Source organism: Akebia trifoliata, chromosome 3, assembly GCF_017979445.1.
Source record: "Akebia trifoliata isolate Shusen 1 chromosome 3, ASM1797944v1, whole genome shotgun sequence".
Lineage (NCBI taxonomy): Eukaryota > Viridiplantae > Streptophyta > Magnoliopsida > Ranunculales > Lardizabalaceae > Akebia > Akebia trifoliata.
This window is the reverse complement of record NC_141377.1, coordinates 29,926,693-29,946,323: the sequence shown is the minus strand read 5'-3', so window position 1 is coordinate 29,946,323 and position 19,631 is coordinate 29,926,693. Positions and strand designations below refer to the sequence as shown.

The following is a 19,631-nucleotide window of genomic DNA, read 5'->3' as shown; positions in this document are numbered from 1 at the left end:
TTGAAGACGATGGATTAAGATAACCTTGAAGAGATTTAATAGGTTCAAAAAATTATCAAAAGATTGAAGACAACAAATTCCTCACACACACACACACACACACACACACACACACAAAGTTTTAGTCATGAGATTGAAGATGAGGGTGTTTCGGTCACTTTACATAAGTATCTCATATAAGAGTGAAGTCAGGGGTATGTCATGGTTTGAAAACATTGGGAGGTATCTCTAATATTTACCGAAACCGAGGGTCCATCAAATTTATCTTGTTCCAGAGGTTTATATTTTTGGTTTTCTTGACCTCGGCTCTTTCCTTCCTGCAACACCTGAAAGAGAGAGAAGATTCGATGCCCTAAGAGAAGATATCGTTTCAGGGATAGCGAATTCCACCAAACATCGTTGCAATCGATTGACCAATTTAGATGTAAGATATGCTTTTTCAGGTTTTGAATTGATGGGAGTTGTTTGTTTTTGGTGATATTTGATCTGTTTGTGCTTTTAACCTTAAAAAAAAAAACAAGTTTAATCCTAAACAACCAAACGTTAGAACAAGAATTGGTTCAAATTTAATTAGACCTAGACTGGATTTATCCCTGAATTGGGCTAGATCCTAAAATACATGCTTTAAATCTATTCTAATCGTTCTTCTCAAACCCTATTTTTGATTTGATGGGAATGTTTGCAGATTAGTTGTTTTGGTTGATATTTGATCTGTTTGTACAATTAAACTTAGAAAAAAAGAAATCTTAGGCAACAAACAAAAGTAGAACAAGAATTGGTTCAGCATTAATAAGACCTTGACCAGATTTATCTCTAAATTGGACTGGTTCCTAAAATACAAGCTTTACATCTGTTCTACTCTTGCTTTTCAAACACTAGGTTTTATTAAGCTTGGATTTTTCCCAGATAATTTGAAGAATTTGTGTTGAAGAAGCTTGAGCAGAGAATCATAAGAAAAGATGAGGAGGGTTTTTGGTGTGAAGAAAGATAAAGAGCCGCCCCCATCGGTTCAAGATACCACAGATAGGGTATTTTTTCTTATCTCTTTCTCTTTCAGTTTATTTGTTTGAGTTTATTTTCTTTATTTATTTTTTTTCTTTTACTTGGCCTCTGTTTAGTGTGTAGGATTGATTATTGTTGTTAAGTTCATTCCTGTGTTTTCATGTTTTACATTTTGTTGCTCCAATTGGAAAAAATAAAAGTTTCTCAAGGAATTGAGTTATATTCATAGTAACCAAGTTTGAATTCCACAATTGTTTGATGGTGATTCAGGTTGGTTAATTCTGATAAGTTCAGCAATTAAACCCATCATCTTCAAACTCTCTAAAAACTTTATTTTGTTCATGAGTTTTGAAGGTTGAAGAAGATAAAAAATTTGAGGTTATTACCCAATTCGACGATTAATTGATAAAATGATTTATTCGTTTGATTCACTGATTAATCGGTTGGTCCCTTATTTGGAGAATTTTACAGATTTTTGAAAAAATTCGGAGAATTTTGACTTTGGTTATATTTGGCATATTAGTCTTTCTTTGGTTTATGACAATAGCTTTAATTTGGTTCTGTTATTTCTTGCTAAGAAGCTTTGTTATGTAGAATTTCTAAAATAAAGAAAGGATTTATTCTATGAGATTGCCACTTCTAGGGGGCTGACTCCTTATATATTTTCCCTTTTGAGGGGGCAACACCTCATGATAGATTTTTTTTTTTTTTGAAAATTTCTTCTCCTTGCCAAAATCCCAAATTTTTTTGATAACCTGCTTCCGATATATGTGGTGGGAAAGCTAAGCTAAGCTATTCTAGTCTGTTTAAATCACTAAGAATACTAATTTAATTAAATTCAATCTCTTTTTTGTATGAATCTAATTCAAATCTTAACAACTAAATTTGGTTTGTAACATATGGCCACTTGGAATTTAGGACATTATATACAAAGGAAGAGTAGTTGTCTAACATGTTGAGAAAGAGAGTTAACATAGCTCACTCTACAAATTTTGATAACTTCTATGCTAATTTTGATGGAGGGTCGAGCTCAATATCTACAAATATTGTTTTATGAATTAAAAAAATTAATGACTCCCTTGAAAAAAGAGATTTGAGTACAACAATCCTACTCTATAGGTGGTAATGTGGTATACTACTAGATTCCCATAAGGTACTCTAGCCCGACAACTTTTAAATTATTCCGAAGATAACACAAGACAAGTAGAAAGCAAGCTCTAAACAAATAGAAATTATTGAAATAACCCATTTCCTATGAAATTACTTAAATTTCTTCTTTCTTCAACTGAAGTTGCTTCCTGTATTTTAAAGGGTAGAGGATTGATAGTTTTTGAAGTTCGAGTAGTAGGTGGCACTTGCTTTAAGTTAATAGATTTTGGAAATTTAATTGTGTCAAAAATTGCGTTGAGTTGGTAATATCATTATTTGAGAAGGCAAAGAGGACAACTTTATCAGTGTCTATTTTACCAGAAAAATAGTTTAAGTAATTTGAATTTGAATTTTTATTTTTAATTTTACTGTTCTCTTGGATATGTACGATTGCACATTTTCCATGGAATTCATTTTCTGGCCCAAAGCGGTATTCCACCTTGGGAAATGATTTTCCCACCTCCTAATATCTCCCATGGATACCCCTACACCAAACTAAAAACCAACTCTCTTCTCAACATTTTCCTAGGTGCAATCAAATGACGGAATTCCTTTTCCCACAGAGTTCAATTTTTATTTATTTATGATCATTTTCCCATAGAATTCATATTCCCTTGAAAACAAATTCCCTGCAATAAAACTGACCCTTTATATATACTTTGTACATCAATATAGACTTGAAAGAAAAAAAGACAAATTTGCCCATATCTGTTTGTATGAGAAAAAAATAGTTTAAGCGCATTTGTGGAAAGAACACTTTTACTGTTCTTGTTAGGTATGGCATAAATTTTATTTATTTATTTTTTGGTTCCTTTTGTAAAACCAATGGTAAACTTGTTTTTCACTCCCTGTGTGCTCATTTGTGTTTGGCAACTTGGAGGAATCTTTAATAGCTTAAAAATGTGCCATTCTTTGTGATTGATAATGTTGTGTTCACCTCTGAATTATGGTCCTTCCATGATGCCATGCATTCAAAACTTCAAATCAATTTCATGTCTTTCTTTTCTTTGACACTAACACCTAAAATATTTCTCAGATTAGTAAAAGAGGTGAAAGTGTAGATGAGAAGATCAAAAGGCTTGATACTGAGCTAAGTAGATACAAAGAACAGATTAAAAAGACACGACCTGGTCCAGCTCAGGAAGCCGTCAAAGCTCGGGCCATGAGGGTTCTCAAGCAAAAGCGTATGTAAGTGTCTTTCCCATGCTATTATTCGTGTAAACAACTTTGCTTTTGCAATTTGTGATAGTGTGCAGTGTTTGTTTGTATCATGTAACTGAAATACATTTGTAGCTTGGGTTACATAATTTTCACATTGATTGCTCTAAGCATGAAGTTTATTTGTTTTACTGAATAATTTAATTTAAATCTCTACTAGTACGTTAACATCTTATTGGTTTCATATCATTCTGGCTTGTGGGCTTCTGTTCTGCAAGAGCCAAATCTTCATTTGACGCCCTTCCAAGATTCTCTGATTTGTACAAGACACCCTTTTCCCTAAACTAAGAGGGTAATTTTTATGCTTTACGGAACATGAATATGTTGTTTAAATAGTCACGTAGAGGCTCTGTAGACGCTAGGATATATAAATTTGGTAATTACCACTCTCATCTGACACTGCTTTTTGAAATCAGAGGGGAGGACCAGATCAGTGATTCTGGAATGAGTCGGAGAATTTTAAAGTGGATGAGAAGTTCTCAAGTAGGTCTAATAATAATATCATCATGTGATCGTCTAAATAAGTAGATTTGTAATGTTACTGAAGAGGCAAAAACGTCTTTATATTCTTGAACCTAACTTTTTGTGGCCTTTTGGGATGTTGACAAATCTTCTGTATTATTGTTACATAGCCCGAATCATGCTTGGGGCGGGGTTTACTTCATGAGTAAATTTAAATGAACAGCAGAAATAAATTAAGAATTAGGTATATTTAGTAAGAATAAAGTTAATTGAAAATGCATTTATCTCTTTCTAATGGGGAAGGAGACTTTTTCTTCCTTAGTTGTTGTTGAGCCTAGAATAGCTTATTATTATTAAACCAAGATTAAATTGGAAAAAAAGGGTGAAAAGTAATCGAACTTATCAATAAAACAAAAAAGGAATTTTTTTTGTAAAGTATGTTACTCGAGCTACAAGACTCTGACAAAGCTTTGGTCGATGAGGCGCAGCCTCATGCATTCTTTGTCTAAGTCTTATCCTGAAGCAAGGCTTGAGGCTTATACATACCTCAAGGGCCTTTTAAAATCCTGGATGGTTGATCCATTTAGTGGTTTTTTCCTCTCCCCTTTCAACGATGATCTATATGGCACGAGGAATATATTTTGTACTGAACACTGTTTTCCAGTCTATGTAGAGCTCCATCTGGTTCAACTGTAGGTAATCTATAACTATTATAAGTAATCAGTATAATGGGTACTTATCTTAGGGACAATGAGATTTGATGCTCAAGAACTTGGAAAAAGTATCTTGAGTGGTTGATGGCCTCTATAAACCTCTTTGCTGACGTTGAAATTTGCTTCCCTGAGATCTAAGTGCATGAACAAGTTATGTTATGTAGATGCCAAGTTCCAATATTAAAATGAGGTTGATATTACTCTGATTTACTGGAATGGTTTCACTCTTTGATAAGTTGGGTTAGTTTAAGACTTTGCCTCGTGTTTCTTCATTCCACCACATAGTATCACTTCATCTGCCTTCTTATTAGGTATGAAGGACAGCGTGATATGCTTTACAACCAAACATTCAACCTTGATCAGGTTGCTTTTGCTGCTGAGGGAATCAAAGATGCTCAACAAACTGTATGTGTTATGTTGAAATGCTTCTATAGTTTTTCTTGTGAAGTTTGAAAATTTATGAACAAGGGTTTATTGTATGTTACCCAATGGTTTGATTTTCGCATGGTTCTAGGTGTGATAGCTAAATAATGATAATATACTAGTATGTGTTTATTAATAGTTGAAGATCTTTATATATTATCAGCATGCCCATTTTTTAACGCGGTGGCATAACCGATTCCTTGTTATTTTGTATCAACATGAGCTCCATGGATTCTTCTATGGTCAGTCTTTTTCTCTTTTGCTAGAATTTAAGATAGACTAATTGTTGCATTGGCTTTACAGATGTCAGCTATGAAATCTGCAAACAAGGAGTTGAAAGGAATGATGAAGACCGTGAAGCTTCAAGATATAGATGTGTGTATTTTGTTATCTTTTTCTTAGTTTCCATCTCTAGCTGTATTTGTGTGCAGGCATAACTCTGTCCTGGGAAGGCTAAATCTGGGAGAGTTATCCACTGTCTTGAATGTAGGGCTGTCAATGGATCGGTATCAATTTGTTACCAATCTGATAAAGATCAGATTGGATCTGGAGCTGGTCCGACAAGTATCGGATCGGGTTTTTATTGGATCTCAATATTAATATCCAAACCCGATCCAGTAACAATCAGATCGGACCAGACCTGATTTGATGTACAAAATCTAAATAAACTTCGTATATCTAAATAAATATATTATATAATTGCTAACATATTATTGGATCGGATCCTTATCTGAATCTAAATCATCGATCCAGACCCGAAGTTATCAGATTGGAACGGATCAAATTTCAGGTCTGATCCAATCCATCGACAACCTTACTTGAAAGGAGGAACGCAGGATGTGCTTATCCTTGAAAGGGCTTGTTTTCCCACTTTTGTTGTGGTGGGGCACATTTTTTAAAAGGCATTTTCTTTTATCCATCAGAACATCACAGGAGTTAATATCTAGACCTCTTTACTGCCTTTTACACATCCATCATCATCAAAGCCTTATCCCAAAGATTTGGGCATTAATCCAATTGTTAGTTCGAAAAATTTCATTACAAATATGGTCAACGAACTGCCCTTTACACCACAAAGTTCTAAGAATGATTGTTTAATTTATGTTATTTGTAGAGCATGCAAGATGAAATGATGGACTTGATGGATGTGAGTAATGAGATTCAAGAGTCTCTTGGTAGAAGCTACAGTGTACCAGATGACATTGACGAGGAAGATCTCATGGGTGGTACGCTAATATGGACCTCAATTGAATTTCTTGCATTGTTCACATGTTGAAGCAAATGTTGTCTACCATTTTACATTTATTACCTTCTAGTTTTTTTGTTTTTGTTTGTGGTGTCATGATACAGAGCTTGATGCCTTGGAAGCTGACATGGGAATGGAGACGGAATCCGATGGGGTGCCCACTTATCTTCAACCTGACAGGGAGCCAGATTTGGAGGCAGAACTCAACTTGCCTTCAGCCCCGTCGGGCCATGCAGGGGTACCACCAGGCAGAAACAATTCCCAGGTACATTTTCCCATCAAGCTGTCTATGTAGCAATTATCATCTGTTAAACTATGGAAATTCATGAAGAAATGATACTGTTTTTTTTTTTTTTTTCAATTAAGAAATTAAATTATTATGGGGACAATTATCAGGAAACAAATTACTCCTTGATACTCTGGTATACCGTTGCTTGTTTTGTGTTTACAATCTGAGAAACAGTGAACCCCCTCTTTGTTTTGGATTCTATTTTTGTCTTTTGATCTTTCTGCAAGAAAAAGGGGCCCTATTTTATTTTATTTTTACATCTTATGCACCTCAATACAATTACAGTTTAGTATTGAATTGCTTGTAATTGACACGTTTAGTTATAAACCATCTCACACTCCAACTGGTTTACTTGAATCAATCCAAACCATTCATTCAAGTGAAGTAGATATTGCCACATCTTAAAAAGATTGCAACAATCAAGTTTTCTGAATTACCCTGATCAATTGGATGGCTAGGATGGTATAATTCAATGATCAATAAGAGGTGATCATTGATGAGAAGGTTCATACCAACTGTAATATTTATATTCAATTTATATGCCCTGCCATAGTATCTTTCATACTTTCTGTATCTGTAAGATGACCTACATTTTTTAGGCTATAAAGCTTCTTGTAGTAATTTCCTTACCTCATTTTCACAGGCTGAAGACGAATTGGGTTTACCTGCTGTGCCTCATGCATCCATTCGTGGTTGAGGGAGCTTTGTAAGCATATTGTGCAGAATTTATGTTTTTATGTCAATTGTCATATGATGAAATTGACGTTCTCGGTTTATTGTGAGGTTTTTTATGGGTTACTTGTTCACATTAGTTATATATCAAAAAAAAAAAAAAAGGGTACAAATTACAATGTATTAGTTGGCAGAAAGATGGGAGGAAAAAACTAGTTTCTTAGAACTATTGTGAAGGTGGGTAGGGATTATTGTTTTATAACACCTGTTTTTCTTCATTATGATATGTATCTACTCTTTTTTTAAGTTATAATAAAATTCTCATAGTTGCTCCAATGGGTGAAACCTAATTTGACTTTGGAAGGGGACAGTGTTTCAGTGATGAGTAGTGAGTGGTGACTGTCTGTTCCCTTATGGGAATGCAAGAAAATCAACCTGATTGTTGATTTCTACTGTAAGATTTTTCTATAGTGCTTCTCTTGCCACCATGGTTTTAAAACTCGTTTTGATGGCTCGTCTCATCCATGAATAAGACTAAGCCGTCTGGGACGAGTTTTCCGATACATTTGAGTCGTCTCGTTCAACGATGAGAAAAATTAACTGTGATTTTAAATCTCGTCCGAGACGCTTGATTTATCCATCTTGTTGACGAGTTATCTTGGTTTTGGACGAGATTTAAAATCATGCTGGCCACACCAACTTTTACTAATGGCACACCAAGATGTGCTACTTTGATGGTTTACTTATGAAATGGGATGGCATTAGCAAAAGTTGGTGTGGCAATAATAGAACGTCTTGTTTTTTTCGAATGTGTAATATCTAATTCATCTTTGGTGTGACTGCCTCTGGGTGCGAGCCACCTCTTGGGCTGGTGTATATAAGGAGCCTGAGGTTTTGTGGGTCATCTAGGCCTATCTATAGGCCCAGCCCAGAGTTGAGTTGAGCTGGGCCTAGTCTTTCGAATCTCTGTTCGACCCAAAGTTGTATTTTAGGGTTCTTCGTTGAGCGCTGAAGCCTGAAAGTGAGCGGAGTAGGGCTTAAAATGGGTCGGACCCTGGTTGGATCTGAGTATGTCCATATTCAGATCCAGATTTTTATCAGGATTTGAATCTGACTTGCTAAAACCATATCCGAATCACTTGGTTCGTTTAAACAGGATCTGATTTGAATTTGCTTGATCGGGGTCGGATAATTTTGGACTGTTTTTAACTTTATTTTTTTCTCCTCCCTTTTTGTGCTAATTGCTTTAATATTCTATTTTACCATTATAATCCTTTTATTTAAAAAAATAAAATAAAATTCATGTTGCATTAAAGTAGATGAAATAAAAATATAATTTTTAAAGCAATATAGCATTTGGGGTATAAGGATGGATCTGTATCTGACATGGATTCAACTCAGATCAAGGGACATCAACTCATATTCGATCCATTGTTTGATCATACTGAATTCATAAGTTGTTTTGAGGCCCACTTCACTTCCTAGTTTCTTCTCGATGAAATCCAACATCGAAGGTGCATTTTGACTTTTTTATTTTTTTATAGTTTCACTTGGTATAAAATCTGTCATACGACACAGACAGACAGACAGACAGACGACTAAAACTTCAAAAATAAGATAAAGAAGATTATGGGCGGGTTTAATGCTAAGAATTAACGATTTTCTGACTCCACCACGTGGCATGTGCTAGAACCATAGATCTTCTTTCCTCGGGATACACAACTACACATATTTATGGTTATGTGTATCCCTAGGCAAAACATCTATGGTTTTAGTACATGCCACATCAGGAGAGTATTTTAAGTATGTCACGTGGGGAGTCAGATTATCACGACTCTAATGCTAAACATATTTATGTCTTCTCCCACAAAGCTAACATACCTAATCGGTCGAAATGCCCTAGCCCAATCTGGATCAGACTAGCCCAGATTGATTTACATCTCTACTACTAGGCATTCAAACAAAAACCAACCTAATTGATGATTCTTAGAAGTTAGTTTTTTGGGCTATTTTTCATCATTAATAGGCCCTGTAGATATGTTTTAGTCCAAAAGGGATGTGTAAACATCAAACCCATTTCAGGGTTGTGGGTAAAACCCATTTTGGAGTCAGTAAGGCTGAAAAAAAGTGGTTTAAATAGAAATCTGGTAACGAGTAATGACAGCTTTATAAACATTATAATTAGGCGGGTCAATGGGTCAGCTCCCAAAGGTTTTAGAATCGGAACTAGGGCTGCCAATGATCTGAAATATAACCGATGTCCGAACTGGTCCAAACCGATCCAAAAAATCAGATTTTCTGATTGAAATCTTAAATCCAATACAATTTTGGATCAGATTCGGATATACTTGAGTATTCCGAACATTTTTTAATAATTTTTTATATTATTCTTAATTTCATATAGATAAACACATTTTAATCTTTTTGGTTTCTCTCTATATTTGAAGATGAAAAGTGGATTTTTAAAATTATTATATGATTTTATATTTTAAAAATGTTTTGAACATTGATAATTTGAAAATAAGGCATGTGTTTGGATCAAATCGGGTACATGTATAAAATTTTTCAGATTGATATTACAATGATAGTGATCCGGTACCGAACCGATCCGTTGCCATCCCTAATAGGAACGATTACATTTTTCCTGTTCTGCTTCTAAAATTAGTAGAAACAGAATCGAAACTGCCAAAAATTGATGGTACCCACCGATTGTGGTTCTTATTAAACAAATAAGACAAAAAAAAAAAAAAAAAAAAATCTCTGAGTGATGGTAGTATTTTAATTTTTTATATGCAAGTTTTTAATTTTTTACAATAAAATATGAAAAATATCATTTACAAATTATTGCCAAAAAAATTCCTTTAAGGACACAACACATCATCTATGAAAGTATTAATAACACAATTACCAATTGTTCTAGTAAAATGAGTCGACTTTTTTTTTTAAACTTAAATCAATCTTCTTTTCAAGTAATAAACTTATAGGATGAATTGATATTTTAAATTAGAATACATAACTTATATGAAAACATGGAAATTTTTAAGTAGTATATATTAATTTTAAGAGGTACAATCACCTCCAACCATTTATAATGTGAAAAAATGGTAAAATTAACCGGTGTACCCATCGAGGGAAGGAGGAGAAAGCTCGAGAAAAGGTTCACAAAATGATAAATTATTACGATTTTATAGAGAGAAAGGGATAAGCATGACATGGGGGGGGGGGGGGAGGATTTTTATAAAAGATTAATGTTAGAATAACCTCGGCGCGCACATACTTGTACTTGTATTTTCTTTGAGATACGAGTAAATTGCATCTATGGATATGTGCGTGCCATCACGTCAAGGTGTCCTCCGCTTAGGTCACTTAAGCACGACTCTTTTTAGAAAGATAGAATTTTTTCTGTGAAATACCATTCCAACACACTATTTATTTTAATTCTGAAAATAATGAGTCATGATTTTCAAATTAAAATATTTTAGTTAACCACCCCCCTGGCGTCCGATCAAATATAAATGTAGAGGAGTAAATGATTTGCCATGAATAAGCTTAGTCTATCTAGTAAAAATTCTAAAACTTGAAAAGGAAAGTTTCAAGTGCTTTTGATCTTTCGTTTTGCAAACAACATTGGCCAAAACGATTGATGTTTGTTTTGTTCTTTATTCCCAAATTGTGTGTAAAGTGTGATCCTTCATATTTTTTCCTTGGTCGGGAACCAATAAAGATATGACGTGACGTGTGAAGTGTTAACAAAAATTCGTGCTAAACTGATGATCCAATGGTATGACGTGACGTGTGTAATCATTAAGGTAAAATCCAAATACTTAAACCGTTAAAGAAATTTTCTCTCTGCCTAACAAAATACTTTTTTTATTTTTATTTTCAACACATGTAACATTGTGCCATTGAATCCTCTCCATTGAAAAAAAGATAAATTTGGCATCAAAATTACTTGGAATTTAGTCAAATTCTACTAAATTGAATGGACTTGATATCAAATTTATCCCTTTTTTCACATAGTGTTCAGGAACTTAGCATAATTTTTGTGTGTTAGGAGTACATCCCTTGTTTGTCTACGAACGATAAACTCATTGGGGAAAAGAAAAAAAAAAGACTAATAAACAAAAAAATAATTTTCATCATTAAAATGCAAAATTCAATTGTTGGGATAAACATAAGTCTCCGGGATACATCATGTATCTCTAGAATAAATTGTATCCTGTATCTCTAGAATAAATTTCAACTTATCTTAACGATCAGGATTGCGTGCTTGTTAAGCAACTCCTAGAGTACAGGATCTATATCCACACCCATAGCTTTATTAATCAATGAGAGGGGTTAGACATGTAACATGTGTAAGGGAGTAAACATGTGATGTGGATCCACGTCACTACAGTACTTCTTCGGTGCGTGCCACCTCACAGTTGTGTGGTCCTACGTGGGCCCACCCAACTTCCTTCCATGTGATGGTGGACCACTTTCGCAATTTTAGACAAAATTGGATGAGAAGGTTAATATAATGACATTATATGATTAATGACAGTATCCATTCTCACATGTATGGTTACATGTATTTTCACATTCGTACCTATCGACCGTATCTTTGTTTTGGATGAGAAGGTTTCCATCCCTTGCTAATGTGCGCCGAGAAAAGTTGGGTTTACAAGTCCTTCCCTTTCCTCAGATTTTTTACAATTGAGTCGTGCTTGAGTGACATTGACATACACATCGTATCACACATTGGTTTTACACAAAGCCATATGCTTCTCACTTGAATCACGATTAAAAGCATCTATGATTCTGTACACATACACATTAATAATGTGTGAAATGATGTCAATTTCACTGTCATTTTAGAGTGATTTTGAAATTCACTCCATTTCACACTTTGATGACATGTGTTTGTGCACGAAATCATAGATGATTTTCATCAAATCATATCAACAAAGTGTGAAAAATGGAGTGACTGTCGGGTAGTGGTTTATGTTGTTGATTTCGCAACTCCCATACGAATCTTATATTGGTGATATGTAACAAATCTCTAATTCATAGAGATTTGTTCCCTAATGAAAATGGTGGAGATTATTTTTTAGTTATAATTAATGTGAATTTTTCAGACTTGTACATCACATAGGATCTCAAACTTACCATAAGAGACGCTTTAGACCTTAAGTTTGAGATTCGTATAAACATATGAGATCAACTACGATGAAAGCCAGACTCATACTCGATATATGAGTACTTGGGAAACAGCTAATCCAATTCCTAATCTTGATGCAGTACGTCTCCATTGTGGTTATAGTTATTGCAGCCGCTATAGCAGTTCTTTGGACCAGCTATAGTTTCATCAATTCATCGTAAAAAAAAAAAATCAACTCGTATCAATCAATCAATTTTTTTTTTACATGTTAGATAATCGTGCAAAATTATCCTCAAATAGGTGTCATGTTAAAGAGGGGCGGAGCCCTAATTTGGACCATGTGGGGGTAACCAAGAGTATAATTTTTTGTGTGGAGACAATTAAGAGTGAAAAAAATAATTGTGGGGCAGCTAAGAGTGAAAGGTTTTTTTTTTGTGAGGGTAATGGTTGCTGATTTTTTTTATTTATCACTAAAATCTGTTGCAATAGCTCACTAATCTATAGACTTTAAAAATTCTTGTGGGGGCAAGTGCCCCCACTGTAAATCCGCCCATGAAGTTAAACAATCCAACCTGCAACAAATTTAAGGGTACATCACACTTTGACCCCTTGTGGTTTGGCATAATTCTATGTCGACCTCCTAACATTTTTACAATTGCACTTACCTCCTTATAATTATCTAAGGGGCTCACTTACCCCTCCTTTCCATCAACTTGCCCTCAATGAGAATAGTTAAAAAATGATTTTTATTTTTATAAAGATCATTTAGTCTTTTTAAAATATTTATTTTTTTTATAAGAAAATATCTCACCCGTAAAAAAATGAGTTCATGCCAAGAATTTGAATGCTTAGATGGGTGCATTTTTAACTATTGTTTTGAAATTTATTTTTTAAAGAAAAAAAGATAAAATGAAATGGTAAAATAGTAAAATAACATTTGAATTTTAACACAGCCAATGAAAGGGCAGGTAAGTGTAATTATCAAAATGTTAGAATCACAACATGAAATTATGCCAAATTACAACGGGTCAAGTGTAATGTACCCAAATTTTAATATATTTTACTATTAAAAATCTATTTTGAAAATTTATGTCAAATATTTTTATGTAAATAATTGTGCTCAAGTAAATTGATTTTGTTAGGATGATGATCATCATGGTGAGAATTATTGACATACAATTGGATGATAAAAAAAAAATCTCATATAGTATGGTTATGAGAGTAAAAGTTTTATAGCACATGACCACCGATAATATTAACTATCTTAGACTCCATGACCCGAACGATTGCCATATGACACATTATTTTGGCCCACTAATCTCTCAAATTTACCCTGCCTTTGATGGATCCACTTCAACCAAAATTTATTATGACCGATGATCCTTATAGGTGAGATCAGTCCATTTTTATCAAAGGTTTGTGATTAAAATAAATAAATTTTAAAAGAGTTGTTATTTTTTGACTTAAAAATTTACACTTGGTATGTATGCGATTGACATGATACTTTTCTTCAAGATACACAAAGAAAAAGTATCAATGGTCCTGTGTCTTGCCACATCAACTAAGTATAGATCAAATGAAAATTTTTGAGTAAAAAAATTATGAATAATTATAAAAGCACCCCATGAATTAAAGGACAATTCACACAATAGTTGAATTGTTTTGTATTATAAAGATTAAAAGATTCTGAATGAATGGATTTTTGACGAGGATAATATCCTCATCATAGAGATGAGATCTTCCTCATAAAAATTAATTTCATTCCAAAATTTTTAACTCATTTGAGACAACAATTCAATTATAATGTGGGTTGTCTTTATTAATTTGTGGAATACTTTTATAATTATTTAAAAATTATTAATTATTCGAGAAAGATTTATAAGGTTCTTAGTTACGTGTGTCTGACACACGTTAAAGTGCAATAAATACATTTTGAAAATTGAATTTTATATCGAAAATAACTTTACAAATATTATTTTTTTAAATCAAAATATCCTTTGGATTCCAATTTTGAAAGTGTATTTACTGAACTTTAAGGGCACATGTTAACAAAACCCTATACATAGAAGTTGGATTCGACCAATTTGATAGGCACACTTGCCTCCACACAAATTGTACACGTGTCAATCTGTGGATTAAAGACATCTGACAGTTTTGTTTCAGAGAAATGGCTCAGTGGCGAATAAAGTTATGTCATTTTCATCGAGAAAGTGTAACTAATTTTGGTAAGATTTCACTATCTCATTAATTAAAGCGTCCATCGTCCACAGAAATAAGCTATCCCTTTATTCCCAAAATCGCATCCTGTTCTACTGCCTAAAGCGTGACGGCTCATTTTTGGGTCTAGTTAACGTCCCTAAGGGAACACCTTTAAAAGTGCAATAAATACAAATTGAAATAAAGAGCGTACAAAATTCAATTTGTATTTATTCCACTTTAATTTAATGGTTATCCCTCATTTTTTTTTTACCCTAATTGACCAACCAAAGGAGAGAGGTTGGAAGTCTTTTTCAATAGAGTTAAGTATCCTATACTACAAGGTAAGCTACCGTTATCTAACTTTGCATTTACTCTTTTTTTTTTTTCAGCTTTCAACCCACGTATGCATCCATATCTACCATTTAATGGTTGGTGTTTCTAGAAAGTATTTTGGCACTTTTCGAGTCGTGCTAGGGTGACACATGATTTACTGTGATTCTCATAATTTTGGCATGGACGTGCATACATAATTGTAGATGATTTTTACTCGTATCGTGAAGAAACACATCTATGATTATGTGCACATCCCACATCAGACTTGTGAGAATCGTAGTAAATTCTTTTTGTCAGTTCAACATTTTCTTTTTCATAAACTTTTCTGATCTCAAATTAAGTTTGCATCATCAACTAAAAGTTTTCAATGAAAACTACAGGTTTTCTAATTGATCATTTTCCTAGTGGTGGTACGTTTGATGCTCAATCTCAAAGATGTTTGAGGTTTATATATATATATATATATATTTCAAGAGTGAGATCGAAGGGTGTCAATGGCTTGGTTCTAATTTGATTCCTTAGGTATCTAGAATTTGAGCAAGCATTTTTTTTTTAATAAATTTTTTTTTGATTCTTGTGATTTTTCATTCCAATTCTAAAACTAAGTGAAAACTGAATCAGAACCACCAATTGTCATGGGTAGATTCCAGTTCTTAAGAATTAGAGGTGAAAGAAAAATATGTATTGAATGATTGTAGAATTTTCTTACATAAGAAAACTTCTTAAATGAGTTAATGTTAATTTTTTTTTCAAACATTAAAATTCACCTTCTTAATCATTTTTTTCAGTGAGAAATGATCAATTTTAATCTTGAATACATAGATTATATGAAAATGTTATTTAATATCATTAACTTTAAAAATTATAGAAATATTCAATCAGCTGCAATACAAAAGAATGACAAGTTGAACGAACTTATACCCAATTCTAATTACGTATAAAAATGAGAGTAAGGCTAACCTGGTTAACTTAGTAAAGAAAAAAGGTCTTATGAGGGTACTTCCACCATCCAAACAAAACCTTGAGCTCCGAAAAAAATCATGATGATTTGTTTTGAGGGTGGATGAGTTTTACAAGGCTTTTTTTCCTTACTAAGTTATTAAGAAAAGTGTTTTTTAAAAACAAAAATAAATTAGAACTGAGATTTTCAGTACAAGTTTGGATTAAGATTTCTATTAAATACGAGTCCCCCTAGCCTTACCAAGTTAGTAAGGATTTCATCCTTACTAAGGATCCTTGGGCTCATCTCTTGGCATCCAAAAACATGATCCGATGCTTCAGCGTTGTAGAGGAAGAAATTCTATAAATATGGGAAAAAAAAGAAGTTATTTTTCACCATTGAATTTCACTTTTAAGTTTTGGAGTACGTAGAAGTTCGGAAATCGTTTATTTTCAAAACCTTGGATCTTGTTCAAAAGAAATTGTTTTTTTTTTTCTTCTAATTTTTTTCATGAAACTTATAGGGCTATTGTAATGGATTTTTGATGTGGTAATCCATATGGTAAGGCTCAAAATCTTACTATGGTAGTATGGAAAGGGTTTCACGTTAAATATTACCCATTGATAATTGTGTTAGACTCACCTATGAAGCTATGATAGAGAACATAATGTCATGATGTTGGATAAGTACATAATCCAACAAATAGAAAGATTGGGCATGTGCAAGGAAGACGAGCATGAAAATATACAACGATGATCCACAATCATTATTGGCACTTATTTTTCACATGCCAATTTGATTCACAATACGTGGGCTCACCCAACTACTTCCTTCCACATAGGAGACACTTATTCAATTTTTAGCATACTGAATGAGATGAGGATGACGGGTCACAGAGCTAATTTTATCCATTTTTAACAGATTTACTTACGATTGCACTTGCTAATGTGCGTCAAGAAGGTAGGGTTCACAAGTATTCTCCCATCACTTATTTTTTAAGGATTTTTTAGTGATTCATGATCATAAGTTAGGTGTTCAGGCTTGATCACTTTAGAATTGACAGTTTACCCTTCAAAATTGCCACATCAACAAAATATGTATTTTTATGCCCAAAATGTCCTTTACCTCTAATTTGACATTAAATCTCCTACTATCATCCTTTGCAGGTGTAATTATTACACTTTTTCAAAATATACTATATTTCTCTCATCTCACTGTCATTTCCGCTAAAGTTTTCACTGGAATAAAAAATCATTGAAAAAGGAACATAGAAAAAGACTTAATAGAGATGGAAAATGAAGATGTTTTACAAGATAAGATTTGAATTGATACCAATAGTAGAAGAAGACGTAAATAAGAAGAAACAAAAGACTGAAAATGAAGGAGAAGATTTTAGTAGAAGAAGAATAAAATTCAGATAGAGAAAAGATTTCAGAAAAAGTTTGAAAACATAAATACAAAGAAGAAGAAGAAGAAGAAAAGTAGGAAGAGGAAGAAGAAGATTTCAAATGGAGAAGAAGAATGAAAATGCGTTTTTTTATCGAAGTGTTTTGTAATTTACATTAGCATAATGTATTTGTAACGTAACATTTTATTTAATAATATCAAACTTTATAATGGTGTCCAACTTTATATCATCGTGCTATGTTGAGTCGTCACACATCTTTTCAAAAGTGAAACGTGTCCATGATACGTCACATCAAGTTATTCAAAAATTCAATTCTTTTTCATATGACAACCGATATAGATTTAATGAAATTGTAATTCCCAACGAATCATAATCACGTGTATTGACCTTGGTCAAGGGATGTAATTTTGAATTGGCCATAAAATCACAATTAATTTTTGGCCTCATTGGGGGAACTTGTAGAAGTTACCAATTATTACTGAGGTGCACTACCCACTATGCTTTACACGTTCGACAAAAAAAAACCCAAAATTAATCTCATATTCTTGTCTTCTCATTTTCACTATTTTCTCCGTTTACTGTTTCTGAACCATGTAAATGGATAAGTGAAAGATGAAACATGGTAAGAATGACGCCGAGAAAAAGAAAACAATAGGTAAGAGTTTCGGGTTAACCATGTTTTGTGTTTTTCCATGTTTACTATTCTTATAAAACCTTTAATATTTCATTAAAGTATCAATAAATCAGTGTTTGAATCAATACCTCAGTGTTTTATTATTCCATTAACGTAAATATGAAAAGATAACATATTGTTGCACTTTGGTAAAATATTTTTATGCTTTTTTAAAGTTACTATGCTGTTATAAGTGGGTTTTGACCTAGACGTTTTGTAAAATATTATTACACTTTAGTAAAATATGTTTACGCTTTTGTAAAATATTGTAGCACTTTCGTAAATATGTTTGCATTTTTCTATAATAATAATGCATTGTGATACATTTTTTGGCACTTCATTATAACCTATAATTTTTCCGACAGAGTAAAGAAAGAATCCCAAGACTTGTAGTAAGTGTGGCGGGAAAAAAATCGTCAAATTCTACAAGGGGCTGAGGGAAGAAAGAAAGTCGTTGCCCTATGAATCAATATTTTCTTAATTTTTTCAAATGCCCAAGAATCTTATTTTTGTTGGAGACATTGTGGATAGTCTACTAAGGGTATCATGAGGCTCCAGATAAGTTTAAGATTGGAAAAGTTGTGATTCTACTCTCAAAAATGGATATAGCCCTTATGCTAGGGCCTAAGCTTGGAGACTCTGAAGCTCTTCCTTCTATTTCTAATGATGAGGCTTCTTCTTATTTAAGAAATATTGTATTCATGAATATTCATTGCGGTCTAAAAAGGTTGAAGAGGAAGGAAATTGAAGAAGCTCTAAAGAGTGATATTTCTGACGACTTATTTGTTAAATTGTCCATATTGTATGTTCTGGCTGACTTTTTGATAGGGAATACAAATAATTCTATAGATTGGGAGTATGTTCACCTTGATGATGACATGGTGAAATTTAACAATTATCCATGGGGAAAGAGTTGTTTTTTAGTATTTACTTGCTTCAATTGAAATGATTGTCAAGCAAATGAGTAAAGATGTGTACACCATGTACGAATGCCCGATAACTTTATAGGTTTGAAAACTCATTTTATCAAATTTTTAATTTTTTTTATTGATTTATTTGATAATATATTTTACAGATCTGGGTATTTGAGCATGTTCTGGAGATAGCTCCAGAACTTATAACTATCACCTTTCCACGAATTCTGAAATGGCAACCCCATAAGTTTAAGAGGGGTTCCATAGATTATGTGATTTTTTAAAAAGAGCTAAGGAATGTGATTTATTAATTATAATAAAAATGTGATTCGTTTTAAGTTATATTAAAATGATTAAATTTCATATTTCTTGCTTGTAGCCCATAGCTAGGCTTGGTATTTCAGAAATGAAACGTGGGAAGGGGTAATAAAAAAATTGCTAAATGTATATATATCATATCAAATGATTAATCGTTTGTAAGGATCATACTATATTTTGTATCGTATTGATCTGTTATTTTGATTTGTGTTTAAGGCCGAAAATGAATCAAATGAGGAGGAAGAAAGTAGGGGTAAGAGGAAGTCTTCTACTAGTGTTCTTTTGAAGATGATGAAATAGCTTAAGGATATTGCAACAAGGCACTATGAAATGTTTCAAGGTATTAGGTAGAATATTGAGGCATTCGCCCATTAAATTAATTAGCTGAAAAAGGAAAATTAGGACTTAAGAAGAGAAATCTCTAAATTGAAGGGATAAGAAAGACCTTCATGGGACCTAACAATATAGCGCTCCCGAAAGACTAACACAAATCTCTATGCTAGATCTCGAGGTACTAGGTTTTTTTTGTTGT

The 19,631-nt window shown here is 33.0% G+C and overlaps 1 protein-coding gene across 1 annotated transcript; it reads left to right on the top strand.

Annotated features, from left to right (window-relative positions):
- The first annotated feature begins 266 nt into the window (after positions 1-266).
- On the top strand, positions 267-7,510 carry LOC147406318 (vacuolar protein sorting-associated protein 60.2-like). Its single transcript, XM_086434268.1, has 8 exons — positions 267-424; positions 907-1,028; positions 3,188-3,339; positions 4,856-4,949; positions 5,271-5,342; positions 6,082-6,193; positions 6,318-6,478; positions 7,146-7,510. Exons 2-8 carry the CDS (start codon positions 960-962, stop codon positions 7,197-7,199), a joined length of 714 nt encoding a protein of 237 aa, XP_086290394.1. The 5' UTR covers positions 267-424; positions 907-959; the 3' UTR covers positions 7,200-7,510.
- Positions 7,511-19,631: the final 12,121 nt, after the last annotated feature.

What these genes read in the sequence shown, in the direction of transcription:
- LOC147406318 (XM_086434268.1), top strand. Translation starts at nt 960, where the DNA reads ATGAGGAGGGTTTTTGGTGTGAAGAAAGATAAAGAGCCGCCCCCATCG. An exon ending in GTTCTCAAGCAAAAGCGTAT is followed by an intron (nt 3,340 to 4,855) that starts GTAAGTGTCTTT and finishes CCTTCTTATTAG; the next exon opens with GTATGAAGGACAGCGTGATA. An exon ending in CGAGGAAGATCTCATGGGTG is followed by an intron (nt 6,194 to 6,317) that starts GTACGCTAATAT and finishes GTCATGATACAG; the next exon opens with AGCTTGATGCCTTGGAAGCT.